Genomic DNA, 26,809 nt, shown 5'->3' on the forward strand with positions numbered 1-26,809 from the left:
TTTATATAGGGATATTTTATCACAGCAACAAAAAGGGAATTTGAATATCCTCTAATATCCTCTAAAGCCCATGTAGACCGACACTACCTACAGCACTAATGGAGCTCCTCAGGATGTTCCTCCTATCTTTACACCATCAAAAAAAAATAACAAAAGAAAACAGACAACCCAACCCAGGAAAACAAGTTAGAATGAGATTCTGGCGTGTTGTTTGTAGAAACCATGCCATGTTGGTGGTAAGTCATAAATCAATCTCTGGGGACATAAACACTCAATTTGTGGCTATTTAACTCAGTTATATAATCAGCCCCGATGACTGAAGTTGGTAGTATTCTGGAAAAGAATTTTTCTCAGTCTTCAAGGTGCTTTGAAAGTGGTGCCATGCTTTTTTTCTTGCTGCTGCTGTTCTTCAGGTTTTTTCCTTTGTTTTTTAAAAGGAAATTGCTTACCAAAATGTGAAGATCTTTGTCTTTTCTTAAATTTACTCAGAATCAGTCATCTGGGACTGGGTGACAAGTGTCTTTTTTCCTAACCCCTTTAATTATTAACTTGACTTAGCCTAGAGTCACTTGAGAAGGGGATCTCAACAAGAGTTTTCCCAGAACAGATGGGCCTATGGGTATGTCTAGGAGGGATTGCCTTGATTATTAATTAAGATAGGAAGGTCCAGACCACTGTGGAAAATGCTATTTCTTGCCTTGAGTTTTTGCCTTGACATCCCTCAATAATGGCCTGGGTGGTGTAAGCCAAATAAACCCTTTCCTCCCCAAGTTACTTTTGATCAAAGTGTTTTACCACAGCAACATAAGGGAAATTAGAACATTTTCTAAAGCCCATCTGTTAAAACCTATGTCCAATGTCATAGTATTGGGAGGGTTTGGGGAGGTGACTAGGTCATGAGGGTGGGGCCCACACACATGGGATAGCGTCCTCATAGAAGGGAACCTGGGAGCTCCCTTACCTCTTCTGCTATGTGAGGATATAGCAAGAAGGTGACCATCTATCAACCTGGAAATAGATCATCTTTTCCAGGGACCAGACTTGTCAGTATCTTGGTCTTGGATTGTTCAACTTCTGTAACTGTGAGAAAAAAAAATGTGGGTCCTGGCTGTTTGTCTTCTGGTCTGTTGTCTGTTAGAGCAACCAGAAGAGGCTAAAACCCTTTGTTAGACAGAACAGTTGCTCTCAGCTTCCCAGTTACTTTACTCAGATCATTCATTGTGAGTTTGAAAACTTCCTAGAGAACATGAAGGTTGCGTCTAATGATTGTTGTGTTATCAATAGCCATGTAACAAATTTATCTAAACAAATTAAGACCACGACCAGCTACTATGACACAGCTTTTGAGAATCTAGACATGTCTAAACTGGGTGGTTGGGATCATGAGATTGTGGTAGAGATATTGGCTAGGGCTGTAACAATATGAAGTCTTTACAGAGGCTGGGCTTGTCTACATTTTTTCCCTCCATGCTGTGGCAGCCAACTTCTTCTAGCGAGCTGATCCAACAAAAATGACATGACCTGGCTATAAACTCAGAGAAGCTGTGGTTGTCTACACACTATCCAAACAAGATCAAGCCAATCAACATGTCCTGAAGTTCTTCCTAACCTCTGATTCTTACACTCTTTCTGGGCCCCTTTTGTCGGGCGAGGGTATTTCTTAAGCCTTGTGGGGGAGGGGAGATATAGATGTCAAAATTTTTATGACTTGTTTTTAGAAGTGACACACTGTTATTTCCACTTCCAGAACATTCTGTTTACTGGGAATGGGCCACAATGTGCAGACTATAACTCAAGGGAAAATAAATCAAGCAAGCTCCAAGTGTTGTTGGATGTTATTTGAGAGAGTATTTTATGTAGCTCAGGCTGGCCTCCAAATTTTGATTCTCCTGCCTCTACATCCCAAGTGCTGCGATCATAGGCATACCACCATGTCCTACAAGCTTCATTTCTTGAAGAGAAGATAGCAGGGATTTTTGGATATATCTTAAACTCACAATAATTGATTAGATAATGACATTTAGAAATGTCAATGCCTAATATACAATAAGTGCTTAATAGGTGCTGCCTATGTACTAACACATATTGAACACTGAGGATGTTTTACTAAAAGCCTTGCATGCACTTACTCTAGCACAATGACTATAGAGTTGTGTTTATGATTTCTCTCATTTTATAATATTCCTGCACTTATGTTCAATCCTGTTGTGTTACTATGAATAATCTCTTCCTTGATGCTCTTTCCCAGACATGTTCGTCTGGTTTTCCAGTTCTTTCTTCTACGTACTACGTACTAGTTCACTATTACAGTCTCAAGGAGATTTCTGATGTCCGTGTTGGGCCCCAGAAGCTAGAGATCCTTGAGGCTGGTTAGGCATTCTGGGATGGTTAATCTTGTTGTTAACTTCACTGGGTTCAGAATCACCATGAAAACATACGTGTGTGTGTGTGTGTGTGTGTGTGTGTGTGTGTGTGTGTGCATTTCCAGAAAGGATTCACAGAACAGGAAGACCCACCCTGTATATGAACAGTACCAATTCCATGGCTTGGGGTCCTTTTCTTAATAAAGAGAAAGTGAGCTGGGCATCAGCGTTTCTATCTTCCTGTCTTTCCACTGTGGATACAATGTGATCAGCTGCCTTATGTTGCTGATGCATTTATGGACAATACCTGCTCACTGTGAGCTAAAAGAAACCTTTGCTTCCTGAAGCCACTCTTGTCAAGTATTTGGTCATAGCAATAAGAAAAGTAACTAAGCCAAGCAGTGATGGCACAAGCCTTTAACCCCAGCACTCGGAAGACAGAGGCAAGTGGATCTCTGAGTTCGAGGCCAGCCTGGTCTACAGAGTGAGTTCCAATACAGCCAGGATTACATAGAGAAACCCTGTCCCCAAAAAACAAAATAAACAAAAAAACAGCAATAATGAAAAAGAAAAAGAAAACTAGGGAACTAAAGACACACACTCCCTGGGGTCATTTTTTTTTAAAACAGGCATCTCAGCTGCTCAGGACTGAAAACTGGCTGCCTGGGTTTAAATCCTAATGCTGTCTTTTATACCTAGTGACTTCATGTAATAACCATGGGCTTTGGTTTTCTTATCTTTAAAAGAAAGGGAATGTGTTGGTTGTTTTCCTTATCACTGTGACCAAAAAAAAAAAAAAAAAAAAAAGACAGAACATCTGAAGGAGGAAGGGCTTATTCCTTATTCTGACTCACAGTTTAGAGGCTACAGTTCATTATGGCGGGAAAGGTTTCATGCTGGGTAGGTCAGCCCATGTCGATGGGAGCTTACAGCACTATCTTCTTTTGTGGTGCTGACCAGGGAGCAGAGAGTGCTCAGGCAGGAAGTGCAGTCAGGCTATACCCTGCAAGACCCTCCCCTAGACTCTGCATCCCAGAGATTCTAGAACCTACCTAAACAGTACCACAGGCTGGCAGGTCAGAGGCCACTCCTGGGATTTCTGAGATCTAGAGAATGTGGACAGTGGGCACAGGAAGGAGTCACTTTACAGAAAGGCAGATCTCTCTCTCTCTCTCTCTCTCTCTCTCTCTCTCACACACACACACACACACACACACACACACACACACACACACTGTGTACCAAGCACATAGTCACAGACTTCTTGTTCACTACCTCAGCCTTTGCATCTAGAAAACGCAAATACCAACAGCTCCTCTCAGGGTTGTTTAGAAGATTAAATAATGCCTATAATGTGTAGAGCACTTCGCTGTGGGAACACAGCAGTTATTTAATAAATGCTAATTTCCTTCCTTTTCCCTTCAAATGGAGCATTATTCCCCAGGCCTGGGGGCGGGTGGGCTGAGGAATGGAAGCTAAGGAGCAAGTCTTTGTCTCTACCATCTCATACAGTCCACATCACGTGGGCTCACAGCGGAGGTCCTGCACACTTATCCACTGGGCTCTCACAAAGCCCAATCAACAGAAATGTTGACTCTCTCTCCTAATGCCTCTTCTTAACCTTCCCACAATAGGAGACCCTCAAGAGTTCTCCAGGCACCCCTGACTCCTATTGTTTCTATGTGGAGTCATTGGTTATAGTATAGGCAAAATTTTGGTTCCCAAGGCTTCCTTCCAGAATCTACCATCCATGACATCACAGCTTTGCTGCCCCAGCCACTCTGCTATCTGTCTGCTGAAAGCCAGGATCTGTACACCTGGCCTCCCCTTTCTCTCCAATGGACACTGTGAGAAGAGATGAACATTTCCTCTGATGTGCTCATCTATGAGGGTTAATACCTCTTGTCAACTAGATGAGACCTAGAGTCACCTAGGAGATGGGCCTCTGAGCACAACTGTGGAGGATTGTCTTGACTAGGTTCATTGAGGTGGGAAGAGCCACCCACAATGGGTGGCACCATTCCCTGAGATAGCTCCTGGGCTATATAAAATGGAGAAAGTGAGCCAAGCAAAACATTCATCTTCTGCTTTCTGACTTCAGATGCAATGTGACCAACTGCCTCAAGGTCCTGCTACCATGGCTTCCCTGCCACGATGGACTGTACTCTTGAACTATAAACCAAACTCTCTCAAGTTCCTTTTGTCCGGGGCTTTTATCACAGCAACAGGGAAAGTGACAGACACCATTGGGCTGCCTCAGCAGTCAGCTCTCCATGACTGATGAGAACTGACAAGTATAGAAGAACAAAGGGTTTTAAATGGACACTGCAGAGTCCTTGAAGGACCAGGAATGGCCTCTGGGGACGTCCTAGGCTCTGACGCAGGCGATTGGCCTTTGTGCATTTGTATGCTTGTATGTATTACATGGGGTGTGTTTTCATAGGAAAGATTCCTACGTTTCTCTAGGCCCATTGATCCCCCAAGCCCGAGGAGCCAGGCTTTATTCCCTCTAGCTTCTGGAAGAAGACACCATGGATCAGCAAGTCACAAGTGTCCTATCTTGAGGGAATGGAAGCCTTCTCTTCCAAACCTAGGCAGCTGACTCCCCCTTACATGCCTCTCTAGAGTGCTCTGCCCTGGTCTGTCTTGATCTGTTGCGTCCAAGGCTCAACTACTGCAGACTACAGACCCAGAGTGCTCTCTGCCCTTCTTCCTTTGGCGTCACCAAACACTTCCTGTCTTACATGAGCTGGTGCCTGGCAGGAGTTCACCTTACCTGTCCCCAATAAATGCGTTTCCACAAATTGAATCATGCATGGGACTCTCTGATCACCACACTTGGCTTCCGGACACAAGTTCTCTTCTGTTACCCAGGCTGCTGTGTAGCCTTCTGGGAAGTTTTCTCATCACTCCTACGTCCAAGGTTTGCTCTACTGATTCACCCATCACTCCCATGTGTGAACTCCTTCCCTATCATCCAGCCACTCTCCATGGTAACCTGTTCATCCTTTCTTTTCTGCCCTGTTGGTAGCAAACTCCCTCTGCCTCCCTTCTCGCCCTTTTGCAAGCAGCTTCTGTGAATCCCAGAGCAAGATCAAGGAAGCCAAAAAGTGTTGGTGAATGCCATCCACAGGCCCAGCCAGCATCCTGACAGTTCTTAGTTCTTCAAAGTCAGTGGGGAAAAGCAGTATAAAATATCACTCCTCTACCAGTTCCTCAGTTTCCTGCGTAGACTTTAAAACTTGACTGTCTTTGAACGTTAAGTTTTTCAGTCCTGCGGAGTGGAAACTGAGGAACGTGGTTGTGCTAGATAGGAGTCCCTCTCCCACTTGCCCCCACATCAGTGACTTGCTACTGCTATCCTTGTATTGATAGCAAGTGGATGGACACTTGCATGTACTTAGTACAATGTCCTCAGCCTACAGACAGATCCTTCACATGTTCCCAGTGTTCCAGAACTTTCTCTCACAACATGGATGTCTTTCTTTCCATCGGTGATGCCACCTCTGGTCTTTCCTGTTCTCCTTTTCTGCCTCTTTCTTCTTCCCTATTCTTTGTAGCATTCCCTCTACCTTGCTGGTGACATCATCTTAAAGAGAAGTCCATTGCTTTACTCTCAAGTAGAGGACTGTGTATCCTGATAACTCATGCTTCTGGTGGGAAGGCCTGAAGCTCCCTGAAGTTGCCTACCTTGCCTTTTATACTGTCTGGTCTCAGGTCCCCATCTCATGAGATTGTTGTGCAGGTTATAGGAGTCAGTGTAGGTAGATCACGTGACCCAGGCTCTGCCACACATTGTGCTCCAACAAGGAAATTCCCTCCTTACCTTCCTTCCAACTCCCTATGGCCATTGACTCTGCTTAGACACAATCATTTCCTTATGAATGGTCAGGGTCTTATCTATGGCTCTTTTGGTGCACACCATTGGAAATCAGTCATAAGTCAAGGGAACCCCACTCGTACCTAATGTCTTAGGGTTTCCATTGCTGTGGAGACACCATGGCCACAGAAACTCATATAAAGGAAAACATTTAATTGTGGTGGCTTGTTTACAGTTCAGAGATTCAGTCCATCTCTTCATGGCAGGGAGCATGGCAGCATGCAGACAGACATGGTACTGGCTACATCTTGATCAGAAGGCAACAGCAAGTGAACTGAGTATCACACTGAGTGAAGCGTGAGCAAAAGAGACCTCAAAGCCCACCCTTGTAGTGACACACTTCCCTCAACGAAGCCACACCTCCTAATAGTGCCACTCCCTTTGGGGGCCATTCCTTTCAAACACCACACCTAGGGTTCTGACTGTGAGACCTTCCCAGGCCCACATTGACCACCTTGTTGAGAAGGCTTCCCAGTGCTGTGTCCTCCACACTTTTGCTGAGGGAGTGGATGAGTGATTTGGGAAAGATGCTAAGAAGTCCAAGTTGTAAAACTGGAAATTCACACAGGCAGATACAGTGGGTTCTTCCATATGTCATGTCCCCTTCAGACCAAGTATCCGGGTATGTGGTCCTACCCTGGAGCTAGTCCAGCCTTGCACGTGTATGACCCATGGGCTGTTCCCATGGTGATTGCCAGATCTAGCTATCCCAACTTTTCATTTTCTAGAGGTATGAGAAGGTGGTCACAGTGTCAAACAGAGTCAGGGTATGGCAAGGGAGGACTTCGAGAACCTCACTAAGGTACTAGACCGAGCCTGCTCCCATCCCAGATACTGTTTCTAGCCAGTCTTGTTAGAGCCCCAGTGCAGTCTTGATGGCTGGAGCTCACTGAAGAATGCATATCTTGCATTAAAAGAGATGCAACCCAAACATCTCCCTTCCATGAGTGTCTGGCATGTGGCAGGTGTCTGATCTGGTGCTCCAGTAGATATATTTAATGAACAAATGGATAAAAGGTCCCTACTTCCATTTCAGCCTATCTCCCAGAGGCCTTTACTATGAGAGTACCCAATAAAACTCTGTTATGACTTCTTAATGTTTTGGGGTCATCTTCCAAGGCCTTTATAATCTTTCCTCCACTCTCTCATCCAAGCTCCTTTCCCCTCATTTGATCTGTATCCCAACATCCAGCTATCCCCTCACTAGGTCACCACATCTGAGTCCTGCCATACACATTCACATCTGTCTCCTCTCTGTACTTCTCTGCTTGGGATGTTTTCTGTGCCTCCTTGACTTCTTAGGAAAATCCCATCATCCATTTAGTCTGTACAAACTCAATCATCATTGTATTAAACCTTCGAACCTTCTCATAGCCGTCCAGTCCTGTGCTACCTCTGCTTTGAGAACCCCATTGAGGACAACAGGCTAGCTCTGTGGGGCTTGTTGAATGCCCAGTCAACAGGAGCCCTGTCCTGGAGCCGAAGACCAGCCATCTACCACACACAGTGCACCAAGGTATTTGTTTAATGATTTGCTTCCGCTGAAGCGTGATCGTGTTGGGAGAACTCTGAATTGCTTCCTACACCCAGTGCTCAGCACTGCACTCACAACATGCCAGGTTCTGGGTAAACATCTGCTGGGTGAACTCCAGAGTGAAGAGAGTGCAGAGGGGATGTGGAGCGGAGAAGCAGCAATATCTTCAGCATTGCAGGGCATGGCTGTCAGGAAAGTAATATTTCTTGGGTCTCTAAGGCAAGTTTCTGGAGAAGAATGTGATGATGAATGGTCCTAAAATGGAGAGGTCAGGAAAAATCGATGGTTTGCAAGGCCTGACCAAAACTGTGCTGGCAATATGCTAGCTACAGGGTCATAGACATCTGAGGGCAGATCCTCACATGCTCATTCCTCCCATTCCTCCCACCTCCCGCTGTATCCAGCCTTGCAGTGGATATGTCTAGCCTAGCAGTCCATTTCTGGCACTCTGATAGCATACTGAGAACCTGGGCTTTGGAGTTTTGGCAGCTTACAAAGGAGACAGCAGGACCAGGAGGTGGGTCAGTAAACCCATGTGTCTGCAGGTGGAGCCTGGGAGGAGGCCAATGTCAGAGGTTCGCTAGGATGCTGGCATGGGTGTCTCTTTAGCCTAGACTCTGAATGGAAAACAGCAAACAGAGCAAAAGTAGTTGTTTGCCTAACCGGACAAACCCTAGCAGTTAGTGAACTGTGTGAACCTGCTGCCTCAGGCAATGGGCCCTGCACAAACAGCATCCAAGCCTGGCTTTAGACCTATTTCAAACCCAACCTCCGCCAGTCTCATCAGGACTCAGACTATGGTAGAAATGGCTTCTATTGAACAACGCAAACCCATCTTCCTCTCTGACTCCAGGCTTATTCATTGTGACCGTGTCACAGCTGAGGCTGGGCTTCCTCGGTCTGGGAGGGAAGCTCAGAAATGTTTGCTGAATGCCTGGATGCCTGCCAACAAGAACACTGTCCCTGGAGCTACAGTATTATCTACCATACCCTTGACAATTCTCCACCTTAGAAGACTAGACACTAGCATTGAACTTGGGTTCAGACTGATGGGATTTGAAGCAGGACTTGCTCTTTGGCACTGTGACATTAGACAAGGGCACTAATTTTCTTGTCTGTAAAGTGGAGTTTGTAAGTTATACCTGTCTTGTAGGTAGGTCAAAGTGAAGGTCTAATGGACTGAGTTATATGAAGTGGCTCAGATTGTGTCTGGTAAATATGTACAATGCCCCTAAATGCCCCAACACCACAGCTAGGACAGGAGCAAGCTGAAGGCATATGGCTCTATAGCCTACCATGACCATGAACTTCTGATCCTCTTGCTTCTGCCTCTCAAGTGTTGGGGTTATAGGTGTGCAGTACAATTCCTGGTGTGTGCTGGGGATTGAACCCAGGGCTTCGCACATGTTAGGCAAGCACACTGCCAATATCTCTAGCCCTCTTTTATGTTATTTCAGTTCCTTCAAGGGAACAGAGTATGGGAAGGAGTACTAACACAGGTCCACAGAGGCTCCTAGGAGGAAAGATGGTGAAGTCTGCCCTCTGCCCAGCCTTATGACCCCAGGACTGAGTCTATACTTTGCCGCTTGTTAGCTGTTCAAGTAGACAAGAATCACACCATGTGGAGACTCTGTTCCCCTCTATTTAAAATGTAACTTGCAGGATGCCATGAGGGCTGGATGGGACACTATGAAATAAACCTAGTGGGCCCAAACACAGAGAATGTCAGAGGGAGTGAGGTTCAAAACTCCCAGGGAGTTGGGAGGCTCAGCCACAGGGCCACTGGCCCTTTCTGGGCGTCTTTCTAACAGGGTCCTCTGAATCTAAGCATGTGAGTTTCAGTCCCATATGCCACCTGTCCATCTAGTGAGTAAATCTCCATGTGACCCCAGGTAAGAAGAGGGAGAGAACCCTATGCACCTTCCCCCAGGATCCCAGAGTCCGGGGACAGTCATTGAACCCACACAGAGGGATGCAGGCCCCAGGGCAGGAGGAGCTGAAGGAGACCCACACTGAAGTCATCCTGGAGGATCCAGGTGTCAGCACTAGAGAGCATTGAGCTGAGACGTGATTGGCCATCCCTTTACTCCTGTAGGATGTATTTATGAAACAAACACTTCCAGGGTCCTTCCCACAAGCCAAGCTATATGGCACAGCTCTCAGTGCTGGGCCACAGCTCTATGCTTGCCACCTAAGTGTGCATAGATAACATCCAGGTGCACAGACCTACCTCTTTCTATCCTGGGGCTCCAAATCCTTGAACAGTTCCTCTGGCATGCACTGTTTAGGCAGATATTCTGGGAATAAAGCCCATTTTGAAATAGCCCTCCATGATGACTGCTAGAAATAGGGATAAAACTAGCCTGGACCCCAATTACTAGCCTCATATTGTTCATCTATGAAATGGATCCAAGCAACTAAATAAAGGTAAATAAAGAGAAATGGATAGCCTTCTTGTATCTTTTCATCTGCTTTAAGACAAAAGGAGGTTTGTCAGATGTGTGTTCAGTGCCTAGCACCGAGCCTGAAAGGAGATTCATTGAAAGTACCTTTCTGCCCTATGAAGAAGTAGAAAGTGAGTTGAGAATAGGAATTCTAGGGTCAGACTCCAGAACTTGGAATATTGGCTCAATGGAATATTGGCCAGTTACTGGACAAGTACTTCACTTCCTTATGCCTCAGTGTTCCCATCAATCTAGTGGGTTGCTTAATACTTACTTGTAACAGTTGAATGGCAATAACAATGACCGTCTTAGGAGAAATCACATGACAGAGGACTATTTGAAGAAACAGGTGCAGGTTGTAAAAAGAATTGACTTGAGAGAGAATGGAATATAGTGAGTAGATGGCCCTGAGGAACAGCAGTGCTCTTCTCTACTGGGCAGGGGTAGGGGTAGAGGGGTGTCCCTGGGAAACATTTTGCAGGCTGGATTTCCCAGGTGATGCAGGTGTGGGAACGATTCCCAGCCCCGGTGGCTTCCTTTAAAAGAGAGGAAGCATCAAGAGTTCAGAATAAGGAGCACAGAGCAGTGCTGCTGAAGCCTTCAGCATGGCGTCCCATGCTAAGCCAGATAGTAGACAGTGTTCTTCTAACTGCGCACATGAGGAAACCAAGGCTCTGGGAGATTCCATCTGCACCTGGTCACACAGCTAAGAAAATGTGTGGCAGGGCTGAGAATGAAATCTGCTCAAAATCTTTTCAGAAAGAAAGAAAAACCCAAGGGCTGGAGGCAGACCCTCTGGGCTCTGCCCTGTCAACCACCCCCTCATATGGAGCCTTCTCCTTGAGAATAGATTTCCTGAAGGTGCCCTGTGAGCTGAGGAAAGGGGCGTCACACTTTCCCAAATGATGAGCTGCACCTGCTGTGTGGTGTAAATCTGTGTGACACCTGCGGTCCAGGACCTCACAAATCAGCCAGATGGAAGCAGCTGGGCAGGTGGCCTGAGCAGAGGTGATTTGCAGAAGGACAGAGCCAATTCACAGCCAAGAAGAGCTTTCACCTCCTCCCTCAGAGGGTGCTAAGGAAGCTTGGAGCCCTGCTGATAACTCTGGAGCTTTGGGCCAGAGGTTGCTCCTCATTGGTTTTGTGGAACAGGTCTTAATAGTCCCCTGTGTGTGAGGGGAAACAGTCCCCTTGCTTCTCAGCCCCACCCCAGATTGGGAGAACTGCAGATGAGGACAGGCATCCTAAAGCATCTGTGCTAGTAAAGGCAGGAATGCCTCAATCAGAGGGAACTTAGCACGAAGGCACTGTGGCACAGGTGAACTCAGGCTGAGAGTAACCAACTTCCTTATGCTTGTTGTGAGTTAACCCAAATAAACTCCTTTGATTATCAGATAAACTCCGTGGAATTGCCTCATTATCTGGCACCCAATGTGGGGCACAAACTCATGACCCTGAAATTAAGAGTCTCTGGGATCCAGGAGGGATGAGGCATGGTTCAACGCAGTTCTCTGGAGAACTCTGCCTTGATCCGCAGCACCAGCATCCAGCATACAAGACCACAAGGTAGCCAAGAGAGTGAGCACATACACATCCCAGGTCTTAAGGGGTCCCCTCTTGGCCATGCCCTGGGGTGGGGCAGGTACCTAGCAATTACCTACTGCCTACTAGGGGCGGTGCTTAAGGGGCAAAGCACAGACAACCACCGCAACAGGATGGAGTAAGCAGCTTCTAACTATTGCTGTGACACCTACAGAAGTTAGTGTCCCATGCTTGGAGACTTTAAGAATCTCTGAATTGTGGAATTTTGGACTAAGAATTCTAAACTCTTGTGCTGTCTCTCAGGAGAGTATGATGAAGTTTCTGTGTTGGGCGATGCTATAAAACTGCCCCAGTGAGAATTAAAACTGCATGAAAGAGAAGTCAGCACCATATGTCAAGTTGGCCTCTGGCTTACCTGCCAAATGTGCTGTCCCTTCCCAAGTGCCATGCCCAGGGTGGGAGGGCCTGGCCTTTCTGGAATCTGCTTTGCACCTCATGATCCCTGCTCTGTTTGCCCTCAGCCTGGATGAAGGCTGTTATTGTATGGAGGCTCCAGCTTTTCCGGGGCTCTGAGTTCATACTCTCCCTAGATGACGGGAAAGTCCCTACTGTGTACCCCGAGCCAGGGTACCAGGGCTGGAGCAGTGGCTCTAACTTTGGACACAGCTGGCACCAATCATTTCTATGGTCTATTTAATAAGCCCTGTGGTTCCTTCCTAAAGCCACTGGAGCAGAAGGAGTCATTTATGCTTAAGCAGCTTCCAGCATCTGGGCACTATCCCACCTTTGCTTAATAGTGTTCCCTCCTTGAGCCCCAGGGAGTGCAAAGTTGAGCTGGTCCTTCTCCAAGTTCACTGAACCAGGGGAACAGCTGATCTCAGTTCATTATTTGCATTTTCATTTACTCAATTCCTCAAGGTGGATGAGCAGACAGCCACAGAAGGCTGGCCCCAAGGAAGAACTGTAGCTGAGGCTCATGATTTGAGAAAGACAAGGCTGTGGGGCAGAAAGGAAGATGGCATAGTCTTTAGGGTCAGGCAGATCAGAGCAGGACTCCCCACTCCTCTCCTTCTGTGCATCTAGACCATGCTAGGTGAAGTCTCAGATCCTTCTCTCATCATTATTGGAAGGTGGCACTGGCCTCTGAGCCATGTTGCCTAGACTTGCATCACTTGGCTGGTGCTGTGGCATTGAGCTGTTCCTTGCTTCTCTCTGGGCTCTGAAGACTACTTCACTTGTGGTAACAATAAATCAAGAGGGGAAAGATTAATTTCCAATCATGGTTTCAGAGGTTTAGGACCTTGGCTAATTGTTCCTGTTGTTTCTGGGTCCATGGGGAGGCTGGAAGGGAGTATGTGGTAGAGCAGAGGGGCTTGCCTCATGCAGACAGAGACGGGGAAGTAGAAAGAGAGTGAAGTGGAGGAGAATGAGATAGAGAGAGGAGGAGGAAGTCTATGTTGACCGATGACAACAATGACTATGAGGAGGAGGAGCCAGGATCCCGATTTCTCTTTCAAAGGCATACTCTCATTGACCTTTTTCCTCTAACCAGGTCTCACCTCCTAAGGTCTTCATCACCTTCCCTTATCCCATTAAGTTGAGAATCCATACGTGAAATAATACATTTATGAGGTCAGAGCCCGAATTATCAAGTCATTTCTAAACTCTGTTGCATGGAAAGCCAAGTCTTCAATACCTGATCCCTGGGGGCTATTTATGATCCAAACCATTGAAAGTGTTGAATGAGTTCTATGTGAAGCAGGTTTAGGGTAGTACTGAGCACAAGAAGGTAGATAAAGGAACTTTACCTATGAGCACCACTGTCTGCGAGGTGGGAGGGCATATTTCAGATGTGTTCTGTGAGTTATGAGAGAATGGTGGGGAGAATAATTGAAGAGTAGATCTAAAGCAATGAGTACAGTGCCCATGACATGACACCCCATATGGAAAGCACCACAGATTGCACTCTTCTTGCTCTGAGTTAGAGTGCTGGACCTAACTCACCATTGGGAGCCCATAGATCCTGTACAATTTCCTTCTGCGAGCACAGCCCCCCCCCCCAACTTAGCATTAGTGGCATTAGGCCAGGTGCTTGAAACAACGTGGGGGGGTGTTACACCACAGACATTGGTAGGTGTTAGAAATTGAGAGAGAAGAAGAGGAGGGCAAGGGAGGAGGAGCTAGAATGAGGTTTGATTAGAGCCCAACACACGACTACTGGGCAAACATTTTCATGTCCTTTGCTGCAGTCACCTTCAAAAATCAATTTCATCCACTTCGTAGCAGGACACAGTGTGATGGGGAAAACAAGCCACCATGTAGCAGAAGAGCAGGGTGAATGTGGCTTTGGAGACCCTACTAATTTTGGAGTACGTGTTTCTAGTGGATTTGGGTATTCCTAGTGCCGAACCATGACATCAGGGAGTAGAGTGAGAAATAAAGTGGGGGCTCTTCAGTGGTTATTCCGGGGCTATCTTCTATCACCTAGTCAGACTGAGTTGAGGGGTGATAGTGGGCTGGTCTCTGAGCATGTGTAACAGCCTTCCGTGGGGCTCCTTCATGGACCACTTTTCCCAAGTCTTTGCCAAACAAACACAGCCAGCCCAGCCTTCAAGTGAAGGGACTGGTTAATCTAAGGTCATTTGAAATCTCCTTCAGCACCAGCTGACTTTGAAGAAGTGAAGCTCTTAAAGTAGCTGGACTGAAGTGCAGAAGGACAGAAGAATGACCCAAGGAAGCCATTTGTAACCTGCGGATGAGTTGAGTTGAATGCTCGATGCTTCACACTGAGAGTAAAACATGCATCCAATGGTTGCATTCTGGAGTCCATGCTTTCCTGCCCAGGTTACCTTGCTCATCAGCATGGCCCCCTGAGTCCATTTTCTTCATGGAGGATGTGATGAGTGTCACCTTCCTTCAGCTTTCTTTGGCTCTCCAGGGCTGTGATGATCAGCTAGTTTTGACAACCATGGCATCCTTACCTATAATCTCTGTGTAAAGTGTGTTGACATAGGATTTGTGTTTCAATGGCCTTAAATGGCTTTAGAGAATGGCCAGTTAATCTTCTGATATGAAGAAGACCAGCTGCTGCTCACTCTTAAAGGAATAAACCAAATAAAATGTGCTGTGTTTTCCATCTTTAAATCAACATCATTAGTGGCTGGTTGTTACTGTTCACACTGACCAGCGGAGGTGAAGCAGAGGGTCAAGTAACACCTGATCCAGGCTGGGCTTGCAGGGATAGCCTGAGGTCAGGAAGAGGACTAGCAAGAGGGAGACAAGACAGTGATCTGTGCAGAGGGCAGCTGGGAAACTACAGGGGACAGTCCAAAGCATGTCTAAGGGAGCCCCAGAGTTGAGTGTTGTAGTTTCGGTCTGAGGTATCTCCCAGAGCCTGTATGTTGGGCTTGGTCTCCAGCCTGTGACATTATAAGGAGGTGCTGGAACCTCACAAATGTATCCAACATTTTGACATTTTAATGTTTTGGTGTGTGTGCGCGTGTGCGTGTGCGTGTGCGTGTGCGTGTGTGTGTGTGTGTGTGTGTGTGCATGTGCGCAGTGTACATGTGGAGGCCAGAGGACAGTCCTAGCTATTTCAAAGATGCTGTACATACTGTTTATTTAGACAGGGTCTCTCACTGGCCTGGAATTTGCCAAGTGGGCTAGGCTGTCTGGTTGGTGAGCTCCAGGGATCCACCTGTCTTCATCTCCCATTTGCTGGGATTACAGGTGCACAAAACCATGATAGGCTTTTTATGTGGTTCTGGAGATTAAACTCAGGTCCACATACTTGCAAGGCAAGCACTTTACAACTGAGCCACATCCCTGGGCAACTTCTTAGTGACTCCTCTGTGGCAGAGAGAGTGAAGATGTTCCCTGGAATCCTCATGGAAGGGCACCAGGCTGCTGTGATTTTACAGTGCCCTCTCAAATTGAGGCGCTCCAGTGATGTGGGGAGCTGTGCCTTTAAGAAATGATAAGAGCCTGGAGAGGTTGCTCAGTGGTTAAAAGAACACACCCCTTGCAGAGGACACAGGTTTGGATCCCAGCACCCACACGGCAGCTAACAACTGTCTGTAACTATAGTTCCAAGGGATATAATGCCCTCTTCTGACCTCCATGGGCATGTCACATATGTGGTACATAAGCATATATGCAGGCCAAACATCCAAACACAAAGAAGGAGAAAAGGAGGGAGGAGGAGGAGAGAAAGAAAGGAAGGAAGGAAGGAAGGAAGGAAGGAAGGAAGGAAGGAAGGAAGGAAGGAAGGAAGAGAAGAAGAAGAAGCAGCAGCAGCAGCAGCATGCAGGCTCTTCCTTTGTGAATGAGACTAAAGCCCTTACCAAAGAGGCTTTAGGAGCATTCCACCAACTTCACCCTTCGTTTCATGCCATGTAGGAATAACAGCGAGTTTCCCCTCTACCCTTCCCACATGAGGTGCTGGTGACTTCATCTTTAAGTAGTCTAGCCAACTGAACTCTGATGAAATGGATCTCCATTTCATAAATGACCTAGTGTTTGTGCTCCTTACAGCCAGACTCTAGGAAGGACTTGGACAACAACTCTACCCACATGACCTGATTACTCCCATATCCCTCACCTCCCGATGCTATCACATGGAGGTTAGGATTTCAACAGGCATTGAGTGGGGCCCAAACACTCAGTCCACTGTAGACTGTCTTGCTCACAGCCACAGGCACAGCAACTGGGAAGTATATGATAGTTATTGAATGGAAGAATGAACAAATGGATGAGCAGTCTTCCCTTCAGTCCTGCTCCCCTGAGACTGACAGCACACAGAGGGGATGATCCCCTGAACACTAAAAGATAAAGAAGAGGTGCTGGTCTGCCTGCCTATGGCAAGTCTAGCCAAAATCTTCTACAAAACATCCATGCCTCTGCCTTCCAAGAGCAGAGAGGCTGGTGCAAACCAACTTCCCAAATGTTTTGATTTCCTTCACACTAAAGACCATGGTGTCCAGCTAAGAATTTAAACCTGATTAACAGTTGTGGGTGGGTGCCTCACCTTCTGTCCAGCCTGTGAGTCATCACTCTGGACTGGCTGGTGAACCACAGAAGCACCACAATGGGGCAGATATAGAGAAAGAGTTGTGTGCATCCTGGCTGTGGGACTCCCCACTTCTCGTTGGTCTGAAGGAGTGTGATGGGCTCTTGGGGATCACTCCTTATGGGGCCATGGAGCATGGCCTGTGCACTCTCAGGGTATCATCAGCACAGCTTACTGAAGTGTCTCGGATATCAGCAGAGCAGGAATTTGTGGACAGCAGGCGAGGGCTGGAAGCACCAAACAAACAGGAGGGTGCTTGGCCCCATGCAGGACACAAATTGTGTTTCTCTGTCAGCACTGGCTGTGGACAGCTCCAGCATTTACTCAGAGTCTGGAAAAGCCACAAAGAGCAGACCTCCTACCTCCTGGCTTCCCAGCATGCTGCATTAAGTGCAAAGTATAGCTTCTCCATTCTGTAGTTTGTCATCTATCCTGCTCTACTATGATATTTTCTGAAACATTATTTATATTGTTTTTTTTTAAATACTTTTCAGTGAGGTATATGGTCAGTTAGTATCCCAACTACTTGGGAGGCTGAGGAAGAATCACCAGTTCAAGGCTAGCATGGGTAATTTACTGAGAACTTGTCTCAAAATTAATATATATATATATATACATATATATGTGTATATATATGTATGTATGTATGTAGTTGTGTGGTAGGTTGCTTACTTAGCATGCAGCATGCATGAGGTCTTGGGCTCAATCCCCAGTACACATCCCCTCCCCACCACCCACCACCAACAACAAATAAACAACCCACACTTTTTCCTATAGTTTACATAGGAGAAAAGTTAAAAATTCTTTTAATCATTCAGGTTAAAACTTTGAAAGTAAAAATGTAGATCAAATATGATGGTTAGTCATTATATTTATCCCCAAGCTTCCCAGGAGCCTTAGCTAAAGGCATGTGTGATCTGTTATGTGCTTGTGTTTAGCTATAAAGTGAAAGAGACATTTTTCTATTTTGCAACAAGTTCTGAGAAATACTTTAAATATATAAAATATTTAGCAAGATATATAATATACATTCATTTATAATAATATTAATATATATGATGTATATCTCATAGGCAACATGCTGGAAAACAGGTTTCTGAGAACATGGAGGTACCTTTAGGTATCTCACACTTATTTAACAATTGACAAAGGTTGGAGGAAAACATGCAAGTTGAATTAGGTAAAAGTACTTTGCAAAGACTGGACCAGACTCATCCATCATCTGGAATATTTTTAGCGCTTCAATGCCCTTTTCCTCTCCTACCCGACCCTGTCTTCCTCCCCCTCCTCCTCTCTACTCTCACCCCTTCCCTTCCAGTCCTCTTTCTCCCTTTTCAGCATTAGCAGTCACTGGCACACACTTGAATCTGAGCATGTTTGGAATTCAGCTGGCTGAAGGCAGACTTGCCCATCGGCAGCCTTTGTCTGGCTCCCTGGTGACAGAGGTTGTAAAGGAACTAAAACTTTTAGCAAAACTGAATCTGTCACACTTGCTGTGTCTTCTCAGCTGACCCTTCTGTGTCTGATACCATTTCTGTGTCCCACTCTTATTCCAGCGCCCCTCTGCATCAGAACAGCTCACACTGTTTTGTTTGAAGACAATCCCAGAAGTCACTGGCTTCAGCTATCAAACGCTGCTTGGACTAGAATTGCAGTCAGGGTATGGGTCTCCGGGCAGCTTGTCAGCTAGCTTGTGTCTACTCTGCATGAGGTTATGGATTTGTCGTCTCTTTCAGATCTTAGCATTGCTTCAGTGGGGTCAGAGGGTCTGCGATGTCTACTCATCTGCTGGGAGGCTAGCTTCAGCTTCTGGGCAGCAAGAAAGGGAAAACTGGAGTTTCAGGTCCCTTGAGATAGACAAGGGAGGGTATGAACTCAACTTGGAAAGGGGGAAATCCTGTGTGGACCCTTCAGCAGCAACCCCCACAGCATGCCCTCATCAGTGTCTTAGAACATTGTTCTTGGTGTACACAAGCTAGGATATTAGCATCGAGTATGTGCACAAGTTCCTTGCTTCAATATGGAATACAGAAGTACCTCACCCATGACTCATCATGCCCTGATAGATTTGCTCCTGGTGATAGGTATTTGGCTCAAAATGAATTCTGCTCAACGGACTGTGAGGAGTCCCAGGTTCTTGTTTCCCCTGCTATGAAGCATAGTGATCATGGCCACTGCATTCTCCCAGGCTGAGAACACCCATCGTAAAGATAGAGAAACAGCATGGTGCATACCAAGCCAGGCCCAGTGACTGTGGGTAGCAGCCCACCGGCCCCCTTGTTCCTACAGCACAGTGCTTGCTTGCCATTGATCTCCGAGAAACATGATCCAGGCAGTCCAAGCTAAAGTATCGTCCACTGGGGCTTCTCCGGTTGGCAGCAGGAGCAATGGAGGGGGCTGGGCGGGAGGCAGCTGAGCCAACAAGAAGCCTGGTTTATTAGTTACTTTTCTCATGCTGTGACCACATACCTGACAAGAAACAATTTAAGGGGAGAGAAGTTTTTTTTTTTTTTTCTTCCGGCTCATGGTTTGGCAAGAGACATTCCTTCAAAATCATTATCCAGAGCATGTGAGGTGGCTTGTTATAAGCGTACTGGCTGCTGGGAAGCAGAGTGGACTATAGACCCACCCCCCAGTGACTTGCTTCCTCTAGCTAGGTCCCACCTCACAAGTGTTCCATGACCTCCATGTGTTGTTCAGTGTGAGCTGGTGAGTGACTTGGGGAGAGGAAGAGTCCCAGTGTGATCCAGGGGTTTCAGCTCAGAAATGCAATTCGTGTTGGTATCTCAGTCATGGGCTGGAAGGAGGAGAGAGGATTCTGGGAGACATCTGCAATGTGGGTGTGTATAAGTGACCCTTGTAATAGAGCCAAGTCTCCAGCAGGACAGGACATTGAGGGATCAACACCTAAAAGATGTGGTAGCCCAGGTGTGGCCCTAGCTAGCATCTTTGTCTGAGACATGTGGCCAGGGAAAAGGCAAGGCAGTGAGTTCCTGCCTGGCCAAGGACAGAGCTCTACTATCTGGAGGCTGGCTGCAGAGTTGGAGCGGATCAGAAACTGATGCCCTCCCTCACAGACAGGGCAGCACCAAGTGGAGGCAAAGGTGGTTTGATGTCATTTCTTGGGACCCCCAAACAGTTCTGAGGACAGTGCTACCAGCTGAGGACTTCATGTCCAAACACATGAGCCTATAGGGAACACTGTATCATATTCCAAATTTTGATGGCCCAGGCTGGTCAAATCCATAGACCAAGTGTAAACCTGCCTCCGACACTCACATGCTGTGTAAACTGGGGAAACTGACTAGTTCTCTCAACCCCCTACCTTCCTGTTGCCTTGCTGTGTTGGTGAGCTAGACAACGTATGTGAGTAAGTGTATAATACTGAGGCTAAATAAATGCCGTCTTCCTGTTTTCCCTCAAAGCTGAGCTGTGCTGGCCACCACTGGGGGCCAGTGAAAACCTGAAGAGTGGGGCGGAGTGCTCGTGCCTCCTGGGTAGGGGTAGCGTTTCACCTAGGTACTGTGAATGCTTTGGCTGCTGCTTCTCCCTTTGCTCTCACTCAGCTGTTTTCTCACCAACAGAGGAGCTCAAAGAGAAGCTGACCGAGTACGTGGACAAGGTGAATGGCCAGAAGCCAGGCTTCATCAAAGTTGTGCGCCACAGCAAGCAGGAAGGCCTCATCCGCTCCAGGGTCAGCGGCTGGAGGGCAGCCACGGCCCCTGTGGTGGCACTGTTCGATGCCCACGTGGAGTTCAATGTGGGCTGGTGAGTGCTTCAGGGAAAGGAATGGGTCCAGTGTGATCCAGTGGGTCCGACTCAAGTGCAGGGCATTCTGAGATCTTAGTCATGAGCTGGAGGAAAGGGTTGTGGGGACAGCTGAGGTATGGGTGTGTGAGTGAGCCAAATCTTGCAGTAGGGCTCGGCCTCAAGCAGGGGTCAGAACATGAAAGGTGTGGTAACACCTGATGTAGCCTGCCACCCAGCTCCCAGATAAATACATGGAGACTTATTCCTACTTATGAATGCCCAGCCTTAGCTTGGCTTGTTTCTAGTCAGCTTTTCTAATTTAAATTATCCTGTTTCTCTTTAACTACATTTTGCCTCTAGGCTTTTTACCTTTCTTTATTCTATTTATCTTTTTTTCCTTCTTATTCCATGGCTGGCTGTGTGGTTGGGTGGCTGGCCCCTGGTGTCCTCCTCTCCTCCTTTTCTCACTTCTTGCTTCTCAGATTTCTTCTCCTATTTATCCTCTCTGCCTGCCAGCCCCACCTATCCTTTCTCCTGCCTAGCCATTGGCCACTCAGCTCTTTATCAGCCCAATCAGGTGTCTTAGGCAGGCAAAGTAACATAGCTTTACAGATTAAAGCTAAACGTTAAACAAATGTAACATGAAAGAATACAACAGATCATTAAACAAATATTCCACAGCATGAAAGAATGTAACACATCTTAAACTAATATTCCAAAATATCAATCAGGAAGACAAATATATATAAAGAACAAAGCAGAGAGATGGCTTAGTGGTTAAGAGCACTGGCTGCTCTTGCAAGGGACCCATATTCAGTTCCCAGTCCCCTCATGGCAGCTGATGCCCATCTGTAACTCCAGTTGCAGGAGATCCATTGCCCTCTTCTGGCATTGTCAGGTACTGCACAAACATTGCACACACACATGCATGCAGGCCAAACACTCGTACACATAAAATAGAAATAAATTAATCTTAACAACAACAAAAAAGTGGAGAGTTTGTGTCCAGCTGAGCACAGGGCTCCACTGTCTGCAGGCAGCAGAGTTGGAGCAGATACAAGACAGATGCCTCAGCTCACAGACAGAGCAAGACCAAATGGGCAGAGGTGGGTAAAGGAGGCTTCCTGTATCCTCAAATGCACTCAGAACCTCCATCCCAGCAAAACTGAGCCTTACTGAGTCTTCCTTTGCCAAGCCAGGCCATCTAGGTGCCAGATGGGATAAGTAAGAGCTGACAAGTGGCCTCTGTAGCTTCTACTGAATCCTCAGAGGGCACCTGATACTGATGTCCTTGCAGGGCTAGGACAGTGTGGTTCTGCTCACTGTGCGTGGCTCTGCCTGGACATGGAGGCAGATGCTAAGGTTGACTGAATAGCTGGGATACATAGTTTCCTGCCCTCTTTCCTCAGGTGCTTGATGGCCTCAGTGTCTCTACCCCCTTTCCTAGCTCCATGGTGCCACCCTCTGCCTCGAGGGAGCAGGGTGTGGAGAGCATGCTGGCAACAAGGAGTGGCTGGCCTACAGGAAGCCTGGGAGGGATGCTGGCATCACAGACCTACACCAAGGCTTCAGCATACTCATTTTTTATTCTCGAAGTCCCTGTGAGCTATCTGTGACTATTTAAAAAGCATTTCCACTGGATTTATGGCCAGCCAAGGAGGGGGACACTTACTATTTCAAGCTGATTTGAATAAACAATTATGCACAGAATATATTATTAATGAGAAGCTTATCATTCCTGTCGGCAAACACATTATTCTCCTGCCACCCAGAGGGGCCTGCCAGTCCCTGGGGGAAGCCTGGATGCCCACCCTTCCTGAGGCAAAGGAGAATGTAACTTTGCCTACACCACCCGCCTCTTCCTCCAGGTTGGTTCAAGCAAAATCAAAACCCAGGTTGATAGTTTCCTCTAAAGCCTCAAATCTGTTCCTTCTTTCTTTTTCTTCTTCTTCTTTTTTTAATCTTGATTTTTGTTGGAGGGGGCGGAACAATCACACAGGCTGGGTGAGAATCTCTCAGTTCAGCTCTGGTTGTACTGAGCGGTCTGCTGGGCTCCTTGCCAACCCCAAAGTCCTTACCCCAGGGGAAGTCAACTGGGGATGCAGAAAACCACTTCTCTCCATCTTTGGGGAACAAGGGTTCCTTCTTCTTGCTGCTGACCATGGTGAGCTACTCATGCAGCTGTTGCCCACCTTGACAACAGTGACGGATCTCTTCTCCCTTCCTGCTCAGGGCGGAACCAGTCCTCACCCGCATCAAGGAAAATCGGAAAACGGATCATCTCGCCATCTTTCGATAACATCAAATATGACAACTTTGAGATAGAAGAGTACCCACTGGCCGCCCAAGGCTTTGACTGGGAGCTGTGGTGCCGCTACCTGAACCCACCCAAGGCCTGGTGGAAGCTGGAGAACTCCACAGCCCCCATCAGGTGTGGAACCCTTCCTCACTGGTCTCTCTGCTTTGGCTGTCCGACAGGGCTTCCCTCCCTGCCCAGGCCCAGTGTGGGTGCCAGAGAGAGGGGAAGGTAGACAAGAGTTACAGTGTGATCTTCAGACTCTGCTCACAAGCTCTCAGGTCCCTTTTCAAAGAACCAGGGGAGCAATTAGAACTCCAGAGTCTCAAAGACAATAATTTAAAAAAAAAAAAAAAAAAAAAAACTAAAAAAAAATTAATTTTTTTATTTAGGGGTGTGTGTGTGTGTGTGTGTGTGTGTGTGTGTGTGTGTGTGTGTGTGATGGCTTGAGTGTGTGAGTACCTGGGGAAGGAGGGTGTCAGATCCCCTGGAACTGGAGTTACAAGCTATTATGAGCCAGCTAATGTGAGTAGTAGAAACTGAACTCAGGTCCTCAGGAAGAGTGGAAAGCACTCTTAACAGCGGGGCATCTATGACCCCAAAGTTACTCATTTGTACACATCACCATGTATAGCTGCTAAGTATAAAGTATTAGAGTCAATGCTAGAGAGTTGGAGTAAGATTGATTTCCAGCTCTCCAAGCCTGGAATACAGTGCGGGTGAACCACATCAGGGGATGAGTGATAGCCCTGCCTCACGGGTAGAAAGCATGTGTACAGCAGGGGAAGGGAAGCATTTGAACTGATTTCCAAGGGTGAGAAGGAGATGGCTAGGTTGAGAGTGACACTCATATGTGACACTTCTGGTCACAGGGGAGACTCAGAGAGACCCTAAGGAGGGATGTGAGCTGGCAGCCCCAGCCATGAGGTCAAACCAGACCATGGGACAAGTGTACCTGGATGGTGTTTGAGTTTTATCCTGTAGTACACAGGCACAATGACCTCCAACTGCACTTCCCAAACCCCACACTCTTCTGCCTCTGATACTGTACTCCTAGGCCCCTGACTGACTTCCCTCTGCTGCCTCAGGACTCCTGTAGCAGTCAGCCCTGCCAGGCCTATTTCTGTGTGTTGGTGACAGGGCAGACATCTACTTCCCACCATTAAACAGATAGATGGTACCAGAAGGTGACTTGGGGGCCACCTTGGAATCAAAGTCCAGTCTCACTTTGTTCTGCAAGAAAGAGAGAGAGATTATGAAAATTTTCATTCAAAGAATCAATATCACAAATGTTATTCCTGGAAGAAAAAAATTTCATCCAGGAAACAGGATGGAAGAAAAGTCCTGAAGTTTCTTTTGTGACTTTCTCAATCTGTATTGTGTTGCTATAACAAAATACCAGAGGATGGGTAACTTATGAAGAATGATGTTTATTTAACTCATAGTATTAGACATCTGAGACTTAGTGGCCCCACCTGGCCAGCCTCTGGTGAAGGCCTTTTGATGTGTTAGGACAAGGCAGGTGCCATCCATGGCATGGGCAAAAAGGAGAAGAGCCGTACATGGAGAGGCTGAGAATGGAAAATGGGCTTGCTTTCAGGATGTTTCTAATCTGTGGCCCTGGGATGTGTGCCTCCCAGGATAAGTATTACTGCCACCAAGTATGGCTGTAGGTGACAGCATCATACCACAATGTGAAAAAGTTGGACATGTCTGCATCAAGAATGAATCTGATCCCCTCAGAACTACATCTATTCATTCTCATGCATTTTGCTTATTCTTTGAGAAGTTTATTTATGTACCCAAATGTCTTTTCATCAGATTCACCCCTCATCCCCAGCTCCTCCCAGACACCCCCCCACACACACACACAAACCTTCAAATTTTGTGTCTTCATTTTTTTCCCCACTGAGTCCAATTAGTAATGGCAGTGCATGAGTGTAGGGCCACCTGCTGAAGCATAAGAACCCTACTAGAGCTTCATCCCTGATAAAAACCGATTCCCCCTCTGCCAACAGCCATCAACAGAAGGTGTGGGTGGGCCTTTGTAAGCTCCTCATCCATCCCTGGTGGAATTTTAACTGGCTTGATTTTGTGTGCAAGCAGCCACAACCACAAGCTATACCTTCAGGGATCATTTCCATAGTCATTACATCAGTCCTTTCTGAGTGTGGCTGCCCTGGGATCCACTCACCTTCTGCAAGACTGCACCTCTTAGAGACCTCCTACCACTCAATGCTGAGCTTCCAGCATGGGACCCTTTGGAGGGGACACACTCAAAGCATATCCAAACCACAGCAGCTGCCTACACAATTGTGTGCTAATAATTTGTTGGGAGCCTGCATGCTGTATGTATGCTGTATGCTGGGGCCTTTTACACACATAGTCTGTTGGAGCCACAGTATAACCTGGTATCAACTCATGGTGCCATCCCTGTTCAACAGGACAAGAGCAAGGCTGAAGCAAGACTGAGACAGGAGAATGGTCCTACCAAGGGCTTCAGCAATGAAGCTGGGTTCTACTAGGATCAGCCAGACTCTGTGAGCTGTTATCACCCCCTGCTTGATTACTGTTGAGTTCACAACTTGTGTGACTCATTCTCGCCTCAGTCTGCCCAATGTTATCAGAGGGAAATAAGCCACTGTGCTGTGAGTATTCCTGCAGAAGAGAGTGGGGATTTTAGCTTTCTCTATTCTACTCACCACCAAATGCACTGGGATGATCTTAATCATTAGCAGAGCTGCACTCTAGGACTTTGCCAGAAGATATCATCTTGACCATTTATTTTCCATCGCCACTTAATTTTTATTAGGAATGTTGGTGAGAGAAATGAGATTCTGGAAACTTTAGATCATTTCTGGTTTTATCCCGATATGAAGACAGCCAGACCCACTGGAGACAGATTTTATACAAATACACTATAAGCACCCCAGATCATCAGTCTTTGGAGCTGTATTTTAGTGTTTTGCCCACATGTTACTGTAAAGAGAGCTCAGCACTTGCCTCTGTAGTGTGAAATGTCATTTTTAAGATGGTTATTCACTGGGTCCCCAAGGCCTCTGACTGACTCACTCAAGAAAATCCACGTGAGAAAATTCTCCAAAACCTATTACTAGTCAAAAAAAAAAAAATCACTGCATTTCTATCCAAAAACTATGAATTTTGTTTCTAAAAATCTGTGTGTTCCCTTTCATTTAGCCTAACAGGAAGCTCAGAGCCAACATCTGGGCTCATTTTAAGAACTGAGATGGAGAGTTAGGGAGATGACTCTCTTCCAGATGCTTCTCTTCCAGAGGACCTGTTTCCTAACACCCATATCGGACAGCTCACAGCACCTGTAACTCCAGCTCTAGGGGATCTTATGCCCTCTTCTGGTCTCCATAGCACCTGCACTCACTTGGTACACACACACACACACACACACACACACACACACACACACACACACACACAAGGAACTATGACAGAGAGCCCCAGCCTATACTTGCTTTCTAACTGGCTCCAAATCTATTATACTCTTTAGATCTTTCTAGGTGTTATTTACATTTTCCACCAGATTTTAGGGTTTTCATAAGCTGTGCCTAATCCTGTTGGGGATGAGGGGCTGTTTATTCTAATTCTTCTTAATGCAGCGTCTAGTTATTAAGTGGCTGACCACCTGAGCTGTCTGTGCTCATTAGAGCAACTGACAATTGAGGGTTTTGTGCCCTCCCTGGCTGGGTCTGGAAGTCAGGGGAAAGCCCCTTCCCACATGCTCCGAGTGCTGTTCTCAGGAGCCCCATCACACCAATATTGAGAAGTACAGGAGAAACGGTGAAGACCCCACTCTGCTGGCCCATGCTTTCAACCATCTTTATTTAGAAAGGTGAATCTCAGAGCTTGTTCACTGCACAAGGGATCTTCTAAGAGTTGGTCACGTCCAGAGCCTTCAA

General features: G+C 46.7%; 1 protein-coding gene across 1 annotated transcript in view; it reads left to right on the forward strand.

The window, feature by feature from the left end:
- Galnt18 (polypeptide N-acetylgalactosaminyltransferase 18) overlaps positions 1-26,809 on the forward strand; it is a 317,779-nt gene that overhangs the window by 209,839 nt on the left and 81,131 nt on the right. The window contains 3 exon segments of the mRNA XM_028875840.2: positions 20,416-20,599; positions 22,814-22,850; positions 22,852-23,012. Of these exon segments, the coding sequence (XP_028731673.1) occupies positions 20,416-20,599; positions 22,814-22,850; positions 22,852-23,012 (382 nt within the window).

This window comes from Peromyscus leucopus, chromosome 1, assembly GCF_004664715.2.
Source record: "Peromyscus leucopus breed LL Stock chromosome 1, UCI_PerLeu_2.1, whole genome shotgun sequence".
Lineage (NCBI taxonomy): Eukaryota > Metazoa > Chordata > Mammalia > Rodentia > Cricetidae > Peromyscus > Peromyscus leucopus.